General features: G+C 44.1%; 1 protein-coding gene across 4 annotated transcripts in view; it reads right to left on the bottom strand.

Moving 5' to 3' along the window:
* The window catches only part of SEC31B (SEC31 homolog B, COPII coat complex component), a 205,175-nt gene that overhangs the window by 49,392 nt on the left and 132,213 nt on the right, over positions 1–23,570 (bottom strand). For all 4 annotated transcript variants that reach the window (XM_033940950.1, XM_033940949.1, XM_033940948.1 and 1 more), the window contains 2 exons: positions 18,098–18,271; positions 7,221–7,400 (listed from right to left, as the gene is read on the bottom strand). In XM_033940950.1, the coding sequence (XP_033796841.1) occupies positions 7,221–7,400; positions 18,098–18,271 (354 nt within the window). The remainder of the gene's footprint in view (positions 1–7,220; positions 7,401–18,097; positions 18,272–23,570) is intronic.

The following is a 23,570-nucleotide window of genomic DNA, read 5'->3' as shown; positions in this document are numbered from 1 at the left end:
GTTGGTGGATAGGAAACAGAGAGTAGGGGTAAATGGACAATACTCGGACTGGAAAAGCCTAACGAGTGGGGTGCCGCAGGGTTCAGGGTGCTTTTCAACATATTTATAAATGACCTGGAAATTAGTACGAGTGCGGTGATTAAATTTTCAGATGATAAGAAGCTATTCAGAGTAGTGAAGACGAAGAAGGATTGCGAAGACCTGCAACAGGACATAAACACGTTCGAGAAATGGGCCATGACATGGCAAATGAGGTTTAACGTGGATAAGTGTAAGGTTTCAAGTTTTTAAGTTTCAAGTTTATTCATGGCTTGATATACCGACCATCACAAATATCTGGGCGGTTTACAATGTAAAAAATTTAAAAGGTCTAATATTATTTGTGATTTAGGTGGGGTAAAATAAAAAGAGGGTAAACCTATAACTATAACGAATTAAGACTGATTAGAAACGAGAGGTTTTGGGGGATAGGGAAGTTTTAATTACAATGATAAATGAAAATAAAAGGAAGGGTAAAGGGAAGGGAGGGAAGTAACGAGAGGGAAACAGGATGTCGCTTCTTAAAAGGTGATGCATGTTGGTAACAAAAACCTTATACATGAATACAGGATGTCCGGGGTAGTAATTGGAGAGACCCCCCCAGGAAAGAGACTTGGGAGTACTGGTCGACATGTCGATGAAGCCATCTGCGCAATGAGTGGCGGTTGCAAAGAGGGCAAACAGAATGCTAGGAATGATTAAGAAGGGGATCACATACTGATCGGAGAAGGTTATCATGCCGCTGTAACGGGCCATGGTACGCCCTCACCTGGAATACTGCATCCAGCACTGATCGCCATACATGAAGAAGGACACAGTACTACTTAAAAGGGTCCAGAGAAGAGCAACTAAAATGGTTAAGGGGCTGGAGGAGTTGCCGTACAGTGAGAGATTAGAGAAACTGGGCCTCTTCTCCCTCGAAAAGAGGAGACTGAGAGGAGACATGATTGAAACATTCAAGATTCTGAAGGGAATAAGTAGATAGACAGGTTGTTCACCCTCTCCAAGGTAGGAAGAACGAGAGGGCACTCTCTAAAGTTAAAAGGGGATAGATTTCGTATAAACATAAGGAAGTTCTTCTTCACCCAGAGAGTGGTGGAAAACTGGAACGCTCTTCTGGAGGTTGTTATAGGGGAAAACACCCTAAAGGGATTCAAGACAAGGTTGGACTAGTTACTGCTGAACCAAAATGTACTCAGGTAGGGTTGATCTCAGTTAGGGCTCTGGTCTTTGACCTGGGGGCCGTCGCAGGAGTCATAGATAGGATAATTCTTCTATCATTAATCCTAGGCTCAAATACCAAATACCTAAATTTAACCAAACTTTATGTATAGGTCACAACCTTCCCCATTCTCTTTTTAGGCTTAGCTATATTTGTAAAACATTTTTTCATTACCCTCCTGATGATGTTTTTTTCCTTAAACGTATCTCTACTTTCCTAAAAATTGTAGTTCACCCCTCTTCCCTTATCTATCGCTAATTATTTGCATTCCAAGAAGGCAGTGTATATAAATTATAACATGTTTGGGAGTCACTGGCAGAGGAAATTGAAAATCAGAGGTGGGAAATTTCATGGCGACACCAGAAAATATTTCTTCACCGAAAGGGTGGTTGATCGCTGGAATAATCTTCACAACAGGTAATTGAGGCCAGCAGCGTGCCAGATTTTAAGAAAAGATGGGATTGGCATGTGGGATCTCTTCATGGAGGTAGTTAGGGGGTGGGCCATTAGTGTGGGCAGACTAGATGGGCCATGGCCCTTTTCTGCTGTCATGTTCTATGTTTCTAATTTGACACATCTAAAATTAGATGTTACCAATTATTGCCAATTCTATAGTAGCACTAGATTTACTTTTCACCAAGGGTATACAGTCAATATGGACCAAGTCAAAGGGTGGACCAAACCTTAGTCACCCCTTTCGTGCCCTGGAGTACTCATAAGTTTTACCCCGATCCTCAGCGACACCACTTGGAGCTCAAAACACTCTCATTGCTCCAAGCTTTACGTGTCAAATCGTCACTGGATCATCGTTTATATTATATTATTTGTATTTTTCTTAACTTTTGTATTTTCTATATGTGTAAAGCTTCAATATTCATATTTAGAAATAGTTTTAAGCATATCACTTAGCTTAATCATGTAGTCTCTGGCAGGGGATTAACACCGACATGTTTCGCTATATCTTGATATAGTGGTCAGAGTTTGGCGGTTATTCATATTGAGGGGTTATCCTTGATAAAGCTTATATAGCGAAACATGTCGGTGTTAATCCCCTGCCAGAGACTACATGATTAAGCTAAGTGATATGCTTAAAACTATTTCTAAATATGAATATTGAAGCTTTACACATATAGAAAATACAAAAGTTAAGAAAAATACAAATAATATAATATAAATGATCGATCCAGTGACGATTTGACACGTAACGCTTGGAGCAATGAGAGTGTTTTGAGCTCCAAGTGGTGTCGCTGAGGATCGGGGTAAAACTTATGAGTACTCCAGGGCACGAAAGGGGTGACTAAGGTTTGGTCCACCCTTTGACTTGGACCAATTATTGCCAAGACATTTTTACTGAACATCAATCTGATAATTGATTTACGAGAATATCTAAACTCTACTGAAGGCAGGGAGAACTAAATGACTTCACATCTGAAATATACCGAGCCAGGACTAGATCTCCATGCATACAATAGTGTAAAACCAGGACTCGCTCAGCCTAATCTCCCTTGACATGGAACTATATGATCATCTTCCTTGTAAAGAATTACATTTAACAAGTATTCAGCATTATTTTCACTTTCCTTTGAACTTAAGCAACTATGTACAAAGTAAAGATATGCAATATTGTGTTGCCCAGTACTGCCCTTGATAGAGTACATTGGGCTGTACTCAGAACCCAATCACCATGAGGTAATGCTTACTGTGAGGAATTTCCTATATAAATGTGTTATTAAATTGCAGTCTGATAGATATAACTTTTTGACCTGCTACATCTTGCACATTTTCTAGCTTGTAGACCAACTCCCTTTGCTTTTCCTGGCAATCCACAGTTTCTTGGAGTCCTTGGACATTACAAGGAATTGCTCTGCAGCAGCCCTTTTTATTTGAGAAATTCCTACAGAACAGTGAACTACTCTTTCCTACATACACTGTGAACTGGGGTGTTTTGGAAGAATTTTCATTTTTTTTATGTTTGTATGATATATTCATTTTTCTGTTTTCCATTGGTTTTATTTGCAAGAATTTCTGGAAATTAAAGAACCCTTCCCCCTTTTTAAATATCCAAAAGAAGACATTTTTGAAGATCAAATTTAACTTTCAGATTCCATAATTTTAGTTACTTATTTTCCATTAGTTTACATTCAGTTTTAATAAAACTAGCTACCTTTAATGAGTGCTCTCTGAAAATGTCAGGTACGTTAGATAGATTGTGAGCCCACCGGGACAGAGAGGGAAAATGCTTCAGTACCTGATTGTAAAAACCGCTTAGATAACCTTGATAGGCGGTATATAAAATCCTAATAAACTTGAAACTTGAAACTTGAAACTTGAAACTTAACCATTGCATGTGAGAGTGATGTCCCACAATTAGGCAATGTCTAGAACTGAATTTTTCAGTCATATAGAGAATTTCCCAGTGCAGTCACCACCTCACCAAACTTTCTCAGTTTGACAATATAGCTTACGCTGTGGGTTGTTAACCAGCGGTGAAGGCAGTAATTATGATAATTATTGGTAGAATACCTGTATACTACTGCAATATTAGCAATATGTTAGCAGTTAGCAATGTTAATGCCTAACAATGACATATATAGATGAGTGTAGTTACTAGTAGACCTGTGGTTTTGGAAGATGGTGTAAGAGTTTCATTATCAGTTAAAGGTGCAGGAAACAAAACAAGTTAAGAACCCCTGGCTTAGAAAATTACAATTCCAAAAGGGTAGAGTTATGAATCGCTAAAACTGAAGTTATTTATCACCAAGGGACAGCAGGATAAAAGGCCATGTGGGAATCCATAGTTAAAAGTCAAGGCCTTGCCCATGTGATTCCAAATGTTCAGAACTTCATAGCAGAAATCCTATTCATGCATAGAAAAGTTTTCACAGGCCTTTCCAGAATTTTCTGGGAGATGATTTATGTCTATACCATCAGGTGATGGTTACCCTTGTGTGACTGCGTACTTTTAATGTTCTTTTGCTTATTGTTGTTGTGCATCTTATTGTTCTTTTGATAATTATTCATGATTAAACATTGTGAAGATCAATTTCTGTTTAAATGCAGATTTAAAATGTTGATCTTTGAAGATTGCTGGCTGTAGGACTTCTGCGTAAATAAAGCAAGCAATGAACTAGGTATGACCTGATAAAAGGGGCCCTCTGACATCTGAACACAAATCCGAGCTGGGGATACAAGGGAAGATTAGGTTCTTACCTTGATAATCTTCTGTTAACACGATATACGAGTTCTGACAAGTGGGTTAAGTCTCCCCCAGTCACGGGCTGCTGCAGAAGGAATTATATACTTTTTCTTCAGCTCTACCTCCTTTCTCAGTGGGCTGTACTACATCTCTTCAGTTTGTACTAAAGCAGCCAATAACCACTATAATAGAAAACATAAGAAGGGGGGGGTATGGGGAACTTTCCCGACAAGACACTTCTGTTCTGCTCTGTAACAAGTATAATGAACAAAGTTAATCAAAACATATATAAAACATAGTGGAATAACCAATTCACCTGAGTACAACCAGCAGTAATAAGGTTGTATACTTTCAACTGCATTTGCAACAATACCTTGGCACTATATTCATAATACCTGACTGGCATGAGGAGATCTCCAATTCTGGACAGATATACTTGTCCGAGCCATTAAGCAGGCAAATAATTACACTGACAGGGTGGGGCATCAGGACTCGTATGCCGTGTTAATAGCAAGAAGATTATCAAGGTAAGAATGTAATCTTTCCTTCTGTTACACAAGTCCTGACAGGTGGGAAATATCTAAGCAGTCCCTGGAATCTAGGGCAGGACCGATGAGCCTGCCCTTAACACTGAGGACCCAAAAGCAGCATCCTTTAGCGCTGCTACATCCACTCTATAAAACTTTGTAAAGATATGAAGTGTGGACCATGTAGTTGCTCTCAAATCTCCTTGGGCGGGATTGCCTGGGCCTCTGCCCTTGAAGAAGCTACTCTTCTCGTGGAAAGAGCTCTCAAAACTATTTGTGGATGTTTACTACAGTCAATGTATGCTGATGATATCACCTTGTGAATCCATCTAGAAATAGATGCCTTAGATGCTGGTTTGCTCAGCCTGGTTTTACTAGTTACGATAAAAAAGATGGTCAGAGAGCCGAAAGCCATTTGTCACGTCGAGATAATGGAGGTGAACTCTCTTCATATCCAGGAACTTCAATAGTTTATTCTGTTTCTTTGAATCTGTGGGCTTAAATGCAGGCAATATGACCCCTTGATTGACGTGAAATGTCAAAATTACCTTCAGCAAAAAGGAAGGAACCATATGCAGAGAGACCCCTGCTTCTGTAAACTTGAGGAATGGCTCTCGGTATGAAAGTGCCTGCTACTCTAAGACTTGCCTCACGGAGATGATAGCTCCTAGGAAGACTGTTCTGGCTGTCGGATTCAGCTGAGACGCGTCTTGTAAAAGCTCATACGGAGCCTTACTGAGACCCTGTTAACACAATGTTTAAGGTTCCATAATGGAAAAGGTTGTCTTACCATAGGATGCAAGCCCCTCCTGTGCAGCTACAGGTGTGCCTTCTATAGGTGCAGACAGACCCCGGCATCCATACATTTGTGTTTCTCCAAATCTCTCTCCAAGGGGTCCGGGAGGGATTTCCTGCTTGACAAACTAGGAGAGTGTGGTGTAGTGATTAGGGTTTCAGCTTCAGCACCCTGAGGTTGTGGGTTCAAACACCGGGCTGCTCATGACCCTGGGCAAGTCACTTAAACCTCCACTGTCCAAGGCACAGTAGATATGATTGTGAGCCCACCAGGACAGATAGGGAAAATGCTTGAAATACCTGTATGTAAACCTACTTTGAATGTAGTTAAAACTACAAAAAGGCGGTATACAAGTCCAAATCCCTTTCCCCTGTGATTCCCCAGCCCTAGAGGTATCAGAGGGGACTAAGCAGAAGGCCCCCAACCCAAGTGCGCCATGACACATGGCCGCTCCTCAGTTGACCATCAAGTGCAAACCTGACATGATACAGGGGTAGAAAGGTCTGGGGAATCCAAATTGATTTTAAGTAAAATTGAGGTATTTTGAGGCAGATAGAGGCTTTTAAATCAAAATTGGGAAATCTGGTGCTAAAAAATGGCTCGAGAAAGCTACAGCAAGTTACAAAAAAATTCAGTGAAGGTGTTTTTGGAGATGGGGTCTCTATATCTAGCCTCAGAAACCACCAAAACTGTCTTTTGGAGATCATTGATTTTCCCATAAGCTATAATAGCCTTCCTCACTGTGCTGTGCTGGTGCTATACCCTACTTCAGCTCTAACTGTAGCTGGATAATGGAGAAGACTCTTGCCTCAAACAAAAGTAAATCTTCAGTCCAGGACCCTTCAATCTTAGGGCTGTCAGTCAGGCCGACACTGGAATGAGACCTCAGATACCCACAGAACCACACGCAAACATGGGGCACCCGTCAAAGCTCTCCCAGACCACCATGAGGCAAAACAGCTTGCATTAATGTGCCTGATAAAATCAGGGGTGATCCTTGCTCCCAGGGAAATGATCCCCAAGCTCCTTTAACTGTTAGTGTAGGCTGGCTCGACAGGTTCCTTTATGGTTGCCCTGCCAGCAGCAGTCAGCTCGTCAGAAGGTTTGCGTCCTCTCCCAGGCAGAGCTGCCCCAGGGCCACTGGCTCAGGAGACATCCTGAGCACCGCTAGCCTCAAAATCAGATTTAAAAACCCCAAAATAATAAAACTTCTCAAAGCAGATCAGAAAGACACCTTCTTGCTCATTTTCAGAAGAAAAAACTGAAGAGATGCAGTACAGCTCACTGAGGAAGGAGGTGGAGCTGAAGAAAAAGCATGATTCCTTCTGCAACAGCTTGTTATTGGAGGACTTAACCCACTTGTCAGGACTCGTATGCCTTGTGTAACAGAAATTGAATTCTGTGGTTAATTGCGATATCTTGGGGATGTGGTTGGTGTACCTGTTGGGGATCCACATTCTCAGCTGCTTCTTGAGGCACTGTGCTAGTCTTAGCCACTGGTAATTTATGGCTACCAGCTGTGATGGGAGCACGTGGATAGGGGAAAACAGGAGCCTGCTGGTCGATCACAGCCTCTCCCTGAGCGTGGTATAGCCGGTCCCGCAGCTGGCAAATCAGGAGCTAAAAATTAAAAATGTAATGAATTCAAAAATTGAAGCAAGAACACAAAATATATTTACATTGTCCTTCAAGAGATACCAAAATAAAAAAAGTTTTATCTGACGATAAAAGTAGAATGTAGTTGAGGAAAAGCCATAAATAACATGGACCAAGTACTATGGCTGTATATTGTGCTGACAATCTAAGTAGCAAACTATGCCATCCTAAGTACTGATGTTTGAATATTTTTACTGCTATAAAATTGTTGTTGACTATATTGGAAGATTAGGTTCTTACCTTTGCTAATTTTCTTTCTTGTAACCAAGAATATTATCTTGACCAACGAGTATTTACCCTCCTTTACTGCGAAGTCTGTAGATAGCCTAATTTACATATTCTTCAGCTCCTCTTCTCACTCTGGGCTGTGCTAGATTTCCTTAGCCTATATCAAAGCAGTGAGTCAGTCCTAGAGTGTGAACAAAAAGAGAGGGGGGACAGGGGGATTCTCCCTGAGATAACACAAGTCTGCTCTGCTCAACAAAAACATTTTGCAATGCATAATGAGGTTAAATGAAACTTGCATGTAACCTCCATCAGCATTTCAAAAGTTACTCAATTTGTAAATTTTACACTACTGTAATAAATTCTTCTCCTCCCTGACTAAGGGACAGTGGAAGTAAATAAGACATCTGACTCTCCAGACATGTCTGAGACAGAAAGCAGGCTAATAAACTGACAGGGCAGGCATCAAGACTGATATTCCTGTTTACAAGAAAGAAGATTAGCAAAGGTAAGAATCTAATCTTCCATTCTAGTGCAAAGGAATATCAGTCTTAACCAACAGGACATACTAAAGCAATCCCCAGTGCCTAGGGAGGGACAAGTGAGCCGGTTGCCAGTATCAAAGAATCAAACTCTGCATCCCTTCTGGCTGCTATATCCACTCTGTAAAACTTAGTAAAAGTGTGAAGCCAAGACCAGGTGGCTGCCCTACAAATTTCTTCAGGTGAGACAGCTCTAGCCTCTGCCCAGGAAAACACCACCCCTTTGGTGGAGTGTGCCTTTACTCCCACAGGAGACTGTTTTACGCTCCCAATATAGGCTAAAGAAATTGCCAGTCGAATCCATCTTGAAATGGTCACCTGATGCTGACTGTCTCCATCGTGCTGCATCCAGGAGCATGAAGAGATGATCAGACAGGCAAAACTTGTACATCATCTCTAAATAATGAACTCTTCAGAAGTCCAGGCATTTCAGGATCTTCCTTCTTTATCCCGGAGGGCAAAATGGCAGGGAGACACACTTCCCGGTTTAAGTGAAAACTGGAAACTACCTTCAGTACCATGCAGGTACCATTTGAAGTGAGATACCAGTCTCCAAAATCTTGAGGAAGGGTTCCCTGCAGGATAATGCCTGCAATTCTGATACCTTTCTAGCCGAAGTTACAGCTAATAAAAACACAGTCTTGACTGTTAAGTCCATGAGTGAGGCCTCCTCCAAGGGCTCATATGGAACCCAAACTAGTGCTCGCAGAATGAGATTAAGATTCCAGCATGGAAAGGGCTGGCCCATGGGGGGGGGGGGGGGGGGGGGGGAGGGGCACGAAGAAGCAATGCTCCATTTAAAAATCTGGGCACATCTGGATGAAAAGTCAAGGTTCACTGTTTGGTCTGCCCTCTAAAGCAGGAAAGAACCCACTGCAAGGTCTTTATTGAGCCCCTCCTGAAGAAGGCTAAGACCATGAGAATTTGAGCTTTAGTCGGATCTGTGTATCTCTGACTGCAGCAGCAGTAGAAACACTTAGGGGTGGATTGTCAGTAGAAACACTTAGGGGTGATTGTCAGTGAAAACATGAAGACTGCAAATCAAGTGGAGCAAGCTTCATCCAAAGCAAGGCAAATCATAGGTTGTATTCGCAGGAGTTTCGTCAGCTGTAAACCTGAAGTCATTATGCCATTGTATAGATCCATGGTGAGACCACACCTGGAGTACTGTGTGCAATTCTGGAGGCCGCATTACTGTAAGGATGTGCTGAGACTGGAATCAGTTCAGAGAATGGCCACCCGGATGGTCTCGGGACTCAAGGATCTCCCATACGAGGAGAGGTTAGGGAAGTTACAGCTCTACTCACTCGAGGAACGTAGAGAGAGGGGAGATATGATCGAGACATTCAAGTATCTCACGGGCCGCATCGAGATAGAAGAAGATATCTTCTTTTTCAAGGGTCCCGCGGCAACAAGGGGGCATCCGTGGAAAATCAGGGGCGGGAAACTGCACGGTGACACTAGGAAGTTCTTCTTCACTGAAAGGGTGGTTGATCGCTGGAACAGTCTTCCACTTCAGGTCATTGAGGCCAGCAGCGTGCCAGATTTTAAGGCCAAATGGGATAGACATGTGGGATCTATTCGCAGAGATAGATAGGGAGGGTCATTGGGGTGGGCAGACTGGATGGGCCGTGGCCCTTATCTGCCGTCTATTTCTATGTTTCTAAGCCTTCGTATAGGCTGCCAAAGTGGTCTGCTTCTTAGATCTTAGCAGGGTGGTTATCACCAAGTCTGAATAGCCTTTGCACACGCTTCACACTCAAAAGCCAAGCCATAAGACCAAAGCAGTCTGGATCCTCCAGGGCAATTGGGCCTTGCAAAAGGAGTCTCGGATGACAGAGAAGCCTGAGCTCCTTGCCCCTTGCACCAGTCTGCATACCAGGGCTGCCTCAGCCAGTCCAGGGCAACCAGAATTACTCACCCCTTGTGGGTCCTTATCCCTCGGAGGACTCTTCCTATCAGCAGCCATGGGGGAAACACATACAGAAACTCTACTGGAGGCTAGGGCTTGACCAGAGTGTCCAGGCCTTCTTGTTCCTGGCTGATGCCATGAGATTGAATGTCAGTCACACCAGCGCTGTACAATTGTTTATTGAAAGCTTCTATACCACTACTAATGTTGTCAAAGGCCTCCTGAGACAGAAACCATTCTCCAGGATAGTGTCTGAAGGCTCAGGAAATCTGCTTGCACACTGTACACTCCTGCTACATATGCTGCTGAGAAAGCCAATAGATAGGGACCGTGGCTACTAGTCCAGGCTGCGCAAAACTGTTTGTCCAAGGCAGCGCTAAGTCCAGTGCATCCAACTTCAGGGACCACCAGGAGAGCAGTATCTCCTGTAGAAGGCAAAAATGTGTTCTTGCCCAGGATACTACATCTATTGTTGCCACCTTGGACACCAGTAACTGAAGATAATGCCATGCTATGCCATCAGAGCTGGCCTGTCCTTTATTGCCAGAATCTGGTGCCTGAGTTTTGCTCTGCGCATTTCCGGAAGAAAAACCCTGTTCCAATTTGTATCAAACAGAATTCCCATGTATTCCAAGGATTGTGTCGGAGCCATGTGACTCTTTCTGAAGTTTATCACCCAGCCTAGGCTCTGCAGAAGCTGGACCACTTGGGCCAACACTGCTTTTTTCTCTGCCTCGGACGATGCCCTTATTAGCCAATCATCCAGGTAAGGGTGCACCTGCATCCCCGCCTTGTGGAGGAGTGCCGCTAACATGACCATTATTATCTGGTGAAAATGTGTGGTGCTGTAGCTAGTCCAAATGGAAGAGCAGAGTACTGGAAAGGACGTTCTATTAAATGGAACCTCAAGAATTTTCTATGAGCCAGGAAGATGGGAATATGCAAATAAGCCTCTGTCAGATCTAAGGAGGCAAGGAATTCCCCCAGTGCCACCAAGGCAATGACTAACTGGACTGTTTCCATGTGGAAGCAGGGATCTTGAGGGCTGCATTGATTGACTTCAGATCCAGATTCAGTCGTCTGAGTCTCTTTTAGGCAAAATAAGGTATATTGAACCTGCTCGAGTCCCATTCACTTTCTGGTATGGTCTCTATGGCTCCTAGATCTCTGAGCCTCTGTACTGTTGCCAGAACTCTGGCTGCTTTGTCCATCTTTCCCAGAGGAGAATTTACGAAGAGATCCAGGAGGGGTCAAAGAATTCTAGCTTGTACAGCTCCTGAATGACATCCAGCACCCAGTGGTATGAAGAGATCTGCATCCCGCATGTGAAAACTCTGCCTGCCTGCCCCCCCCCCCCCCCCACCCATGGAGGGAGGGGAGGGGCTACATGCCTGGCATCATTGCTGCTTTTTGGGTGCTGCAGTGGAGCGGGATCTGGACACCCAGGGGTTCCTGGCACTCCAGAACCTCTGTCAGACCTTGAAATGGTCTCTGGGAAGCCAACACTCTCGTGTGCTGTCAGTTTCTCCCTTTCTTCATTTCCTGGGCAACTCCAACTTCCAGCCGGGATGGGGGGAGCTCGGTATTTCAGGGGTGGGCATCTAGGGGTTGTAATACCATGGCACAATTGGTAGACATAGTACCCGCTTCTTTTCTATCTTTTTCCCAGGTGCAGCAGCAGTGGGGCCTCCCCAATCGTCTTTTGTTCTCGTATTTTCAGCTTCGACACTACTGGGATGCGGAACGCAGACGTTCCCCTGGGGCGTGGACACTTGGGGGGCTTGACACTCAATTTTTAACCACCCCAGCTTCTTTGAACAAGCTTTCACATTGATATAAACTGTTAAAGCTCTCGAGCCCAACTAGCGGGATCTCTACAGCGAGAGAGGCCTGGCAGGGTGACCTGGGAGTGTCTATTACAGAGCATCAGTTTCAGGAGTGTTTTGCTACTCTCTTTGCATTCACTAAATCTGTTGAGTATCAGGACACTCAATATAAACTCCTGCACCGTTATTACTTAACTAGACAGAGGGGAGCCAGCTTGGGACTATGGGATAATGCCCTCTGTGTTAAATGTAAATGCCAGCCGGGTACGTACCTCCATTCATTTTTGTATGCTCCAAACTCACCATATGGAGGGAGGTGCTGCCATTGCTGGAGGCTATCCTTATGTAGTCTGTGGAGTGGGACTATGGAGTCTTGCTGCTGGGGCTGCAGGAGCCACTCCTGGAGCAGGGTTTGTCTGTCCCCAAAGGCGTTTCATTTATAATGTCTTACTTGTAATCAAGAAAACTATTTTATCTAGCTGGATTTCAGAGGACTCTCCTACTACTGCGATGTGGCATGCTAAATTGCGGGAATTGGCCACTTTTGAATGACAGTGGTATGGGGGCTCCTCTAGCTTTGATAGGAGATATTACGTGGCCCTGTGGGTTAGCTTGCTGCAATCTGCCTCTGTTCTGGAGCCAGTACCTTAATGACCTGCCTAATTTTGGGCTTCCGCCTGCAAGGTGAGGATTACTTTTGGTTATCGGGAGCCGCCTGTTTCTTTTGGTGGCTTTCTCATTCATTTTCATGTACATTTTTCTTTTTTTTAGCAGCTCTTCTATCTAGGGGCGGGATGACTGTGGGGGTTGGGTGAGTGAGAGGGAATGAATGTTGCTGATCATGGGATGAGAGCGAATGGTGTGAGTGGGCTTATGAGTGGGGTCTTGGGGATGGCTTTTCTGGACCTTTGGGAGAAAATGTAAAAGGTGGGGTTTGCACTGGCTCAGGGTGGGAACACTTCCATTATCTCCTGTTGAAGGATTGTACCGGGGGTTCTTGTATTTTGGTTTGTTATGCCTATGTCAGCTGCTTTTGTATACCTTGCGGTATCTGATTGTCTGTTCTGGAATTGTTGACTTCTGGCTGTTTGTGTTGCTTCACTGTTAATAAACACATATATATTTTTTTAAAAAAACAACAACAACAACAACAACAACAAAAAACAACTCATTGAGCCTTGAAAATTTCACCAAACTGGACCCTTGCGGGGCCTGCAGTCTACTGTCTGGTAAGGACTTCAGCTTACAATTTACCACACTGGCTATCAGATTGTCGAGACCCTTGCCAAAGAGCAATTGCCCTTTAAAAGGGAATTTGCTCTTCGCCTTAGAGGCTAAATCTCTAAACTATTGCCTGATCCACAGCATTCTGTGAGTGGAGATGATGTATGCAGAGACCTTTATGAAGACCGTAGAAAGATCATCTGTTATGTAATCAACCCCTGCCAGAAGGAACTGGGGGGCGGGGGGGGAGTCACTGCTATTTCCTGCCCGGCTGAGCTTTGAATGGCATGCTCGGGTGACAAATGACACTGCTAGTGCTGCTTTTAGGCCTAGCACCATAGTCTCAAATTATCTTGTAAAGCCAAAGTTAACAAAGTCCAGTCTGCGGTCCTGGGAGTCCTTCAGAGTCACCCCACCTTCACTGAGTAGGGAGTAACTTGCGCCACTAGGGAATCCACCTCTGACATATTAAACAGCTACTGGAACTCGGAATCCATCAGGTAGAGCTTTGTCATAGACTTGGTTACACTCAGGGACCTCCCAGTAGTCAGTTAGCATCCTGGTAATGTCTGGATGTAAGGTAAAGCATGTTGCCTGCACCTTTATGCTGATCATGATTGAGCACTACCTGGCAGAGATCTGGGGTAGCTCCAGCTTCAATTCCTGGAGGGATCCTGTAACGAGTCCCTAGAGAGCGAATGGCTTGAGCAGCTTTCACACCATTGGGTCCTCTCCAAGGTTGTCATTTGATAGTGGTCTAGTCCACCAAGCTGAGATGCTGAAACTCAAATGCACAGAGGATTCCGATTGAGAAAGCACAGGCATGGACTCAGATCTATCTTCGCCAGAATCCTACACTGCCTGGGTCCCAGACACTTGAGCAAGGCTTAGACTAGGGGACCCCCATGCCCTTCATGGAAAAATCCCAGGGCCCACTCTCGCTGAGACCCCCAAGGGGCCAGGCCAGATTCAGAGCTTAAAAAAGTTTCATACATCGTATGTATGAATTCGGGAGTGAAATACTGCTCAAGTTGCCCAGATGAAACCTGGGGTGAGCCTGCTCCCAAGGGAACGGCTCCTGAGCCCCTGGACTGTTAATGCAGGCCAGCCATATAGGAATATGCAAATCAAGTACCTGCAGACTACAGACCTCAGTCAGAGATATCTCAGGGGAACCGAGAACCTCTGCAGCACCAAAAGCTTTGATTATGGGAGAAAAATCCTAAAAAGTAAAAAACATAAAGCAAGTAGAACAGAACGTCATTGTAGAGATAAGACTGAAGAAATCTAGCACAGCTCAGAGTGGGAGGAGGAGGAGCTGAAGAATATGTAAATTAGGCTCACTACAGACTTCACAATAAAAAATGGCAAATACCCGTTGGTCAAGACTGATATTCTTTCTATACACTACTTTGGGTGAATTTTTTTCAAAAAGACAATAAATAAATCCTAATAATAAATAAGTAAATAAAATATTTGAAAGCAGAAAATATATGAAAATTGATAGTCCAGTTAAAATATAATTTCATACTTTCCTTGACTAGCTTTTGAAAGCCAGCAATCACTTTCTCTGATCAGAATAGATTTGGGCAGACTAGGTGGACCTTAGGCAGGGCCAGCCCAAGCCATTAGGAAACATTAAGCAGTAACAGGGCTGCAGCTTCTTTGGAGGGGGGGGGGGGCAGCAAACAGTAGCTGTAATCACCACAAAACAATAGATCCTGACAATTGCACTAATTGAGAGAACCGTCAATACACACTTTTACTACCTGCAGCAAGGGTGGTCAGTTTTCAAATACCAATTTATCTTGCTAACTGTTTTTTGGGAAAACTGTACTCTTTGGGGTTATGTATGATATTACAATACATATGCATACATATTTATAATAAATGCAAACACATTACTTCATTTTTTTAAAGAACAAAATTATCCAACACCCATACCACCCATGTGAAAAAGTAACTGCCCCTTAGTTACTCAACCAACGAACTAAATTTAATTGATAATTAGTCAACCGATTGAATACTGAACCTTATCCTGAAGTAGTCACCACAGTGTCTCTACTATGCCAGGATCAAGGGAAATTCCACTGTATATAAAAAAATGTTGAAGAATATCAGTCTGAAAAAGATTATACAAGGAAAGTCTACCTTCTCAGGGTTGCCAGCGCCATTTTGGTTTACTGTGCCAGCAAGACAGGCGCGAGACTGGGGAATTGCTCCTGCCTGTACCCCAAACCAGTCTTTCTAAAGTTGGTCTTGGAGTATCCCCTTACCAGTCAGGTTTTCAGTAGATCCATGTTATAATGGAGGCAATGAATGCAAATGAATCTCATACATATTCACTGTGGATATTCTGAAAACCTAATTGGCAAGGGAGTATTCCAGGACCAAAAAGAAACACTGCCCTAAATCACAATGGATATTTGAGGTACTGGTAAGGGGAAATCATGGGGGAGGGACATTTCAGGGTAGTGACAGACCTTGATAGAGTGGGGGGGAGGGGGGACTATATCTATAGATCCTACCTCTTTGAGAGATTGCCCAGAAGCATCAGGCAGCCCAATGCTCCTGGGCAGTAAAACCACTTCAGCTAAAAGCTAGGGATACTTTACCTTCATTACCTTTAGGGCTATAACACAACTTGCAGTCTGCACCCAATGTTCATCACAAGTTACATTATGGAATTTATATAACAGCAAGCTGAATTACATGCATTTGCATATTTTGCATCTCATTATCAAATAACCTGCGGTGACTTAAATATTGCTATGTTAAGCATTCATGCAGCTTGGCTTACATTAAATCATATTAAGGGATAAATAATGCAACAAAGCCCTAATGCAACTTGATAACTTCTCCCCTAGGAGGGAAAAATGAGGCAACCCACAAATTAAAAGGACAGAAAAAGAAGTTAAGAAAAATAAACTAACTTATTAAAGAACTGAAGACACAAACTTCTACACATGTGGTGAAACTAAAAATTCTACTTTTAGAAAGGCTATGGGAGCACTTTTCTACATTTGAGATCCAATAGTGACATCACTCATCTACGAGGACATGCCATCCTGCTTCCCCTCTGAGAAGCAAAGTACAGTCAAACCTTGGATAGCGAGTAACGTGGTTTACGAGTGTTTTGCACGACGAGCAAAACATTTTCTTAAATTTTAACTCGATAAACAAGCGTTGTCTTGCAGTACGAGCAAATATATGTATCATGTCAAATATGCACAATATATACACATCGCATTACTGATTGCGTCTGAACGTAATACATGCACCCTCAGTTCAAACGTGCACAACATATGCACATCTCACGGTGAGCGTGGCTGAACATAACAAAAGCATCATGCCCAATTTACCTGCAGTGTAGTGACTATTCGAAATGAGTGAGATCTTGCAATACAAGTATGTACAGCACTGTATTTTCTATAAAAGTCTTTGGGATGTGGAACAAATTGTCCGAGTTTCCATTATTTGCTATGGGAAATTCACTTTGATATACGAGTGCTTTGGATTATGAGCATGCTTCTGGAACGAATTATGCTCGCAAACATACATTAAAATTGCCTGCATGGGTTTCATTATGCTGCTTTTGAAATTACCCTGCAAATGGACCAGACACAAAACTCCAAAATGCGTGCAACTTAGGATTGATATCTATCTGTTGGTAATTATCAGGGTGTATAGGCATACCCTGAAACAGACCTGCTCCTGTTCTGGCACCAATGGATGGGATTCCCCTTGCAACACAGAAAAGAGGAGAAAAGGGGAACACATTCGGCAGAAATTGCTATAAAGGGCAGGCAGCCAAATCCTGAGAGACAGATAGAAACAGAGAGAAGAAAAAAAATTTAGGCTGACTGATTCAGGATGGGCTGAGAGTTGGGGGCGGGGGAGAAAAACCACTGCAGGTAGGCTGGGGGAGAGGGAAAGACCGCTGAAAATGGGACAGGGTTGAGTCTGGGACACCAATCTGTCTTTATCTGTTTTTAAGTCCATTATTCTAATTTGTATTTTATCTGTATCCCATGTATTAGCTCACCTATTTGTGGACCGCCTAGAACTTTTTCAGTATGGCGGTATATAAGAATAAAATTATTATTATTATTACAAAGGAGACAGCAAAAAAAAAAGGACTGGTACAGAAAGACGGGGGGTGGGGGGGGGGGGGCGGATAAGGCAGAAAACAACTTGGTGCATATGGGGGTATGGGACCTTGAGGAAAAAAGAAAAAGGCAGATTGGTGGGATTAAGAACATAAGAAGAGCCATACTGAGTCAAACCAATGATCTATCTACCCAGTATTTACAACAGTATCTACAACAGTGGCCAGTCTAGATCATAAATATCTGGTCATATCCCAACTATGGAAATTCCATGCGATCAATCCCAGGGACAAGTAGTGGCTTTTCCCATGTCTGCCATGTAGGGAGAAAGAGAAATACAGTATATGGCTATTTTGGAGGGACCGATCATGAGGCTGGCCTGTGGGTAAGGAAGCAACTATTGGGGGTGGGCTAGTAGGTTGCTATTTGCAAAGAGTAGCACCTTGGGCACTGAACTATATGATTGGGAGAGCCCAGGACCCACCAATGAAGGAAACATGGTTTTGGGGGGAAGGGGATTCTGTATAACATGGCTGGCAAACAAATTAGCTGACATCAGCTAAACAGAAAGTAGCAATGAAGGAAGTGAACAGAAAAGTTGGCATGGAGTCAAGGCCTCTCTAGCTGAAAATAAATAGCAGCTGATGATGGCTGAGGTGGGGAATCTGACGGACAGAGAAGATGAAGAGGAGGGAGAAGAGTTTGTGAAGTTCCCTGTTACGTTTGTCAGACATTTAAACTACTGTAGTCAAATAGAAACCTCTAGTTAAGACCCAACCATAAACCAATATTTTAGCAAAAGAAATCTTACATTGCAACCTACCTCCTCTGAATTATCAGGAAGAAAGTTCATAGCAGCCGCCAAATTGCCTTGTGAAGCCAACAGGCTGACATACTGTGTGATTTTTTCAGCAAACAAAGGACCATATACAAGAGGTGCTGTCCCCTGCAGAAACTCAATGGACTTTCCCAGTACCATCACTTTCTCGATCAAGTCCTGAAAGAATTGATTGAAAATGTCAGGAATTCACAAACTGCTATGGAAAAATATGATGGAACAATTAGGTTCTTACCTTGCTAATCTTCTTTCTTGCAAACAGGAATAATAGCCTTGACCCCCATTAATTGCAAGGGTTGTACATAGCCTATTGTTTGTTTTCATGCTCCACAACTCCCATCACTCTGGGATGAGCTCCACCCACTCAGTCAGTACCAAAGCTTCTAGCAAGACCTAGAGTGCAAACAAGAGAGGAGTGTGGGAAACTCCCCAAAACTACGTAAGTCTGCTCAAAATGCACAAACATTAAAGAATAATGCTAGCTAACCACAACTAAATGAAACAAACAAGATGGTAATAAAAAGGAACCACCTACCTGTGTACCAACTGCACCAATAGTTCTGTAGCTCTTATGAGTGAATTCTTCTTCATTTCTGACCCTACCAGGTAAGCGATAAAAACAAGACATCTAAGCAGGCATGTCTGAAGCAGAAAGTAGGCTAGTATATATCAGACAGGGCAGGCATCAAGACTACCAGTCCCGTTTACAAGAAAGATTAGCAAGGTAAGAACCTAATCTTTCCTTCTTGCATAACAGGACTGGTAGTCTTGACCATAGGGACGTATCAGAGCAGTCCCCAGTTCCTAGGATGGGACAAATGAGCCTGCTGCCAGCACTGAACACCCAAAGGTGGTGACCAGCTTGGCTGCTACATTCACCCTGTAAAAACATAGTAAACGTGGAGATTGGATCAAGTAGCTGCCCTGCAAATCTCTGCAGATGAGACTGCTCTAGACTCTGCTCAAAATGATGCAACATTATGAGTGGAATGCACCTTCATCATCACTGGAGACTGCTTTCCACTTCCAATATAGGCGGAAGAAACCACCATCCTGATCCACCTGGATATGGTTGCTTTAGATGCCGGACTCCCCTGACATGCCCCATTCGTAAGCACAAAGAGACAGCTGGAACTCTTGTTACCTCCAAGTAACGAATCAAACTTCATCACACATCCAGAACTTTCAACACTATCTGCTTTCTTCATTCCTTTAGGTTTTGAAGGCTGGAAGTCGCACTTCCTGGTCACTGGACACAATCTTCACGAGGAAGAAAGGAACCGTTCGAATCAAGATGCTGGCCTCTGAGATGCGAAGAACAGGTTCCTGCAAGACAGCCCCTGCAGCTCCAACATACTTCTTGCTGACACCACAGCCACTAAGAAATCTGTTTTATCTGTCAGATCTATCAGGGACGCCTCCTCCAAAGGCTCATACAGGGCCTTCACAAGAGCCTGCAGACCAGATTAAGGTTCCAAAATGGAAAGGACTGGGGCACTGGAGAGTGAAGATATAAGGATCAATCGGAAGAAATCGACCGGGACCTGGAGACTGAACTGCGGCAGGTATGCAAAAATGGAAGTGTGGTGATGATGGGGGACTTCAACTACCCTGGGATAGACTGGAGTATCAGGCACTCAAGTAGCGAGAGAGAGACCAAATTCCTGGAAGCCACGAGGGACTGTTTCCTGGAGCAGCTGGTCACAAAACCTACACGAGGAGAAGCTACTCTTGAACTAATCTTCAGTGGACTGGGGGGACCTGCAAAGGAAGTAATAGTATTAGACCCACTGGGGAACAGCGATCACAACATGATCCAGTGCCGACTAGAACTGGGATCATCCAGGGTGAAAAAAACCACAACAGCGCTCAACTTCAGAAAAGGAAATTATGATGCAATGAGGAAAATGGTGGGGAAGAAACTCAACGGCAGCACAAGAAAGATAGAGTCCGTAGAAAGCGCCTGGACCCTGCTCAAGCGTACGGTGCAAGAAGCACAGAACCTGTGCGTCCCCAGGTTCAGAAAAGAGTGCAAGAAAAATCGAATAAAGAACCCAGCATGGATAACGGCTGCTGTAAAAAAGGCGATCAGTGACAAGAAAGCATCGTTCAAAAAATGGAAACAGGATCAAACACAGGTCAGCCTAAAGGACCACAAGGAAAAACAGAAGGAGTGCCACCGAGTGGCTAGGAGAGCAAAGAGGGAATATGAAGAGAGACTAGCGAGAGAGGCAAAAAATTTCAAATCATTCTTCAGGTACGTAAAGGGAAAGCAACCAGCGAGGGAGGAAGTGGGGCCCTTGGATGATGGGGATAGAAAGGGAGTAGTGAGGGAGGAAAAAGAAATAGCTGACAAGTTAAACGACTTCTTTACATCAGTCTTCACGAGGGAGGACACATCCAACATTCCGGAACCAGAGGAAATAGAAAATGGAGATCAAGATAGCAAGCTGATCCAACTAGAGGTGAGCCAGGAGGATGTCCTCAGGCAGATAGACAAGCTAAAGAGCGACAAGTCGCCAGGTCCAGACAGCATCCACCCAAGGGTGCTCAAGGAATTGAGGAATGAAATAGCAGAGACACTTCAGCAAATATGCAACCTATCCCTAAAAACTGGAGAGATCCCGGAGGACTGGAAAATAGCTAATGTCACGCCCATCTTCAAGAAGGGTTCAAGGGGCGACCCGGGAAACTACAGGCCGGTGAGCCTCACATCGGTCCCGGGAAAGATGATGGAGGCACTGATTAAGGACGACATCTGTGATCATATCGAAAAAAATGGACAGCTAAGGTCGAGCCAGCATGGGTTCTGCAAGGGTAGGTCGTGCCTCACAAACTTGTTATACTTCTTTGAGAGGGTAAATAGCCAGGTGGACAAAGGTGAACCCATAGACATAATTTACCTAGACTTCCAGAAAGCCTTCGATAAGGTACCACATGAGCGATTGCTCAGGAAACTATGGAATCATGGGGTGCGAGGGGAGGTCCACCGATGGATCAAAAACTGGCTGTCAGACAGGAAGCAGAGGGTTGGTGTAAAGGGCCACTACTCGGACTGGCAAGGGGTCATGAGCGGGGTTCCTCAAGGGTCAGTGCTGGGACCGCTCCTGTTTAACATATTCATCGACGACCTGGAGGCGGGAACAAAATGTGAGGTCATCAAATTCGCAGACGATACCAAACTATTCAGCAGGGTTGAAACCACGGTAGATTGCGAGGATCTCCAAAGGGATCTTACGACACTGGAAGAATGGGCGAAAAAGTGGCAAATGAGCTTCAACGTGGGGAAATGCAAGGTCATGCATATAGGGAGAAGGAACCCGATGTTCACTTACAAAATGGGGGGAACAATGCTAGGGGTCAGTAAGCTGGAAAGAGACCTGGGAGTGATGGTAGACACGACATTGAAGGCGTCAGCACAGTGCGCCACAGCCTCGAGGAAAGCAAACCAAATGCTAGGTATCATTAAGAAGGGTATCTCGACCAGAACGAAGGAAGTCATCCTGCCACTGTACCGGGCTATGGTGCGCCCCCATCTGGAATACTGTGTACAGTACTGGTCACCGTACCTCAAAAAGGACATGGCAATGCTTGAGGGAGTCCAGAGAAGAGCAACTAAACTGATTAAGGGTATGGAAAACCTTACATACACTGACAGACTAAAAAGGCTGGGGCTGTTCTCCCTGGAGAAGCGGAGACTCAGAGGAGGTATGATAGAGACCTTCAAGATCCTGAGGGGCATCGAAAAGGTTGACAAGGACAGATTTTTCAATTTGAAAGAAACCACAAGAACAAGGGGGCACTCGATGAAATTGAAGGGGGACAGGTTTAGAACAAACGCAAGGAAATTTTTTTTCACACAGAGGGTGGTGGACACATGGAACACCCTTCCGGAAGCCGTGATAGGAAATAGCACAGTACAGGGTTTCAAGGAAGACCTGGATAGGTTCCTGGAGGACAAAGGGATTGAGGGGTACAGATAAGAGCAGAGGAAGGTTTAGAGATAAGTGTAGAGGTAGGTATAAAATTAGTCAGGGACTGCTGCTCAGGCAATATGCCTGATGGGCCGCCACGTGAGCGGACCGCCGGGCAGGATGGACCTCTGGTCTGCCCCGGCGGAGGCGACTACTTATGTTCTTAAGGATCACTTCAAATATCTGGATAAATCCAGATGGGATGCCAACTAGCGCTTGCTAACCTGTGCTCTGAAGTAGGAAAGTCCAACTATCTGTACCTCGAGAAAGCCAACCACAAGGCCTTTTCTTTAGACCATCTTGCAGAAGTCCAGCACCACCGAAACTTGTGGTCAACAGGTCCAAGCATTTTTACTCACACCAGTTCTTAAAACACTTCCAGGCTGTCACATAGGCCGCTAATGTGGATTGCTTCTTAGACCTCAGAAGCATAGCAATAACTTCAGGTGAATAGCCTTTATGCCCTAAGGCTTCATGCTCAAGAGCCATGCTGTAAGACCAAAGTGCTCTGGATCTTCCAGGGTGATGGGACCCTGTGAGAGAAGATTTGGATGACAAGGAAGTCTGAGAGACTCATCCTTCTTCAGATGTACTAAGTCTGCATACCAAGGCTGCCTTGACCAATCTGGAGCAACCAGGATCACTTGAACTAGGTGAGTTCTGACCTGTTGAAGCACTCTGCTTATCATTGACCACAGGGAGAACACACTCCTCTGCAGGCGAGGCTTGGACTGGAATGTCCAGCCCGGCACTTCCGGCCTCATACTTTCGGCTGAAGAAATGATACACTTTTCTGTTGGATGCTGAGGCCATGAGGTTGGATCTTTGGTAATTGAAGAGATAGAGAAAATGTATTGAGCAATTAAAGGGGAATTTGATAAAACTCTAAGATGTTGTGGGAGGTACATTAAAAGAACATCTGGGGAGGAGCATGTGTGACAAGAGAGATACCCAGCCCAACATCTATAGGAGCTGGACCACTTGCTCTACCATTGTCACTCCCTCATCTCTCAAGGGTTCTCTTATGAATCAATCATCCATGTACAGATGCACTGAATCCCTGCCTTGTGGAGGTGCACTGCCACAACGGCTATCACCTTGGTAAAGGGTCAGGGTGTTGTTGCTAGGACAAAGGGAAGAGCACGGAATTGGAAATGCTTGTCCTGAATATGGAATCACAAATATTTTCTGTGAGCCAGAAAGATGGAATATGCAAGTATGCCTCTGTTAGATCCAAAGGCAAGGTATACCCACCAAGGCAATGAATGGTGAAGGAGGAATATGTAGAAGCTGATGGAAATAAGGCTAAATTACTTAATAAATATTTCTATTCTGTGTTCACAGCTGAAGGGCTGGAAGCAGGACTTTAGAAGACATATAAGAACAGCAATGTGGTAGGCCCTAACAATTTTCAGAGGACTGTGTTCATATGGAGCTAGTTAAACTGAATATGACAAAGCCATGGGTGGTATACATCTGAGGGT

Source organism: Geotrypetes seraphini, chromosome 4 (genome assembly GCF_902459505.1).
Source record: "Geotrypetes seraphini chromosome 4, aGeoSer1.1, whole genome shotgun sequence".
Lineage (NCBI taxonomy): Eukaryota > Metazoa > Chordata > Amphibia > Gymnophiona > Dermophiidae > Geotrypetes > Geotrypetes seraphini.
The sequence above is the reverse complement of the archived record's forward strand: the minus strand, read 5'-3'. Positions and strand labels throughout refer to the sequence as shown.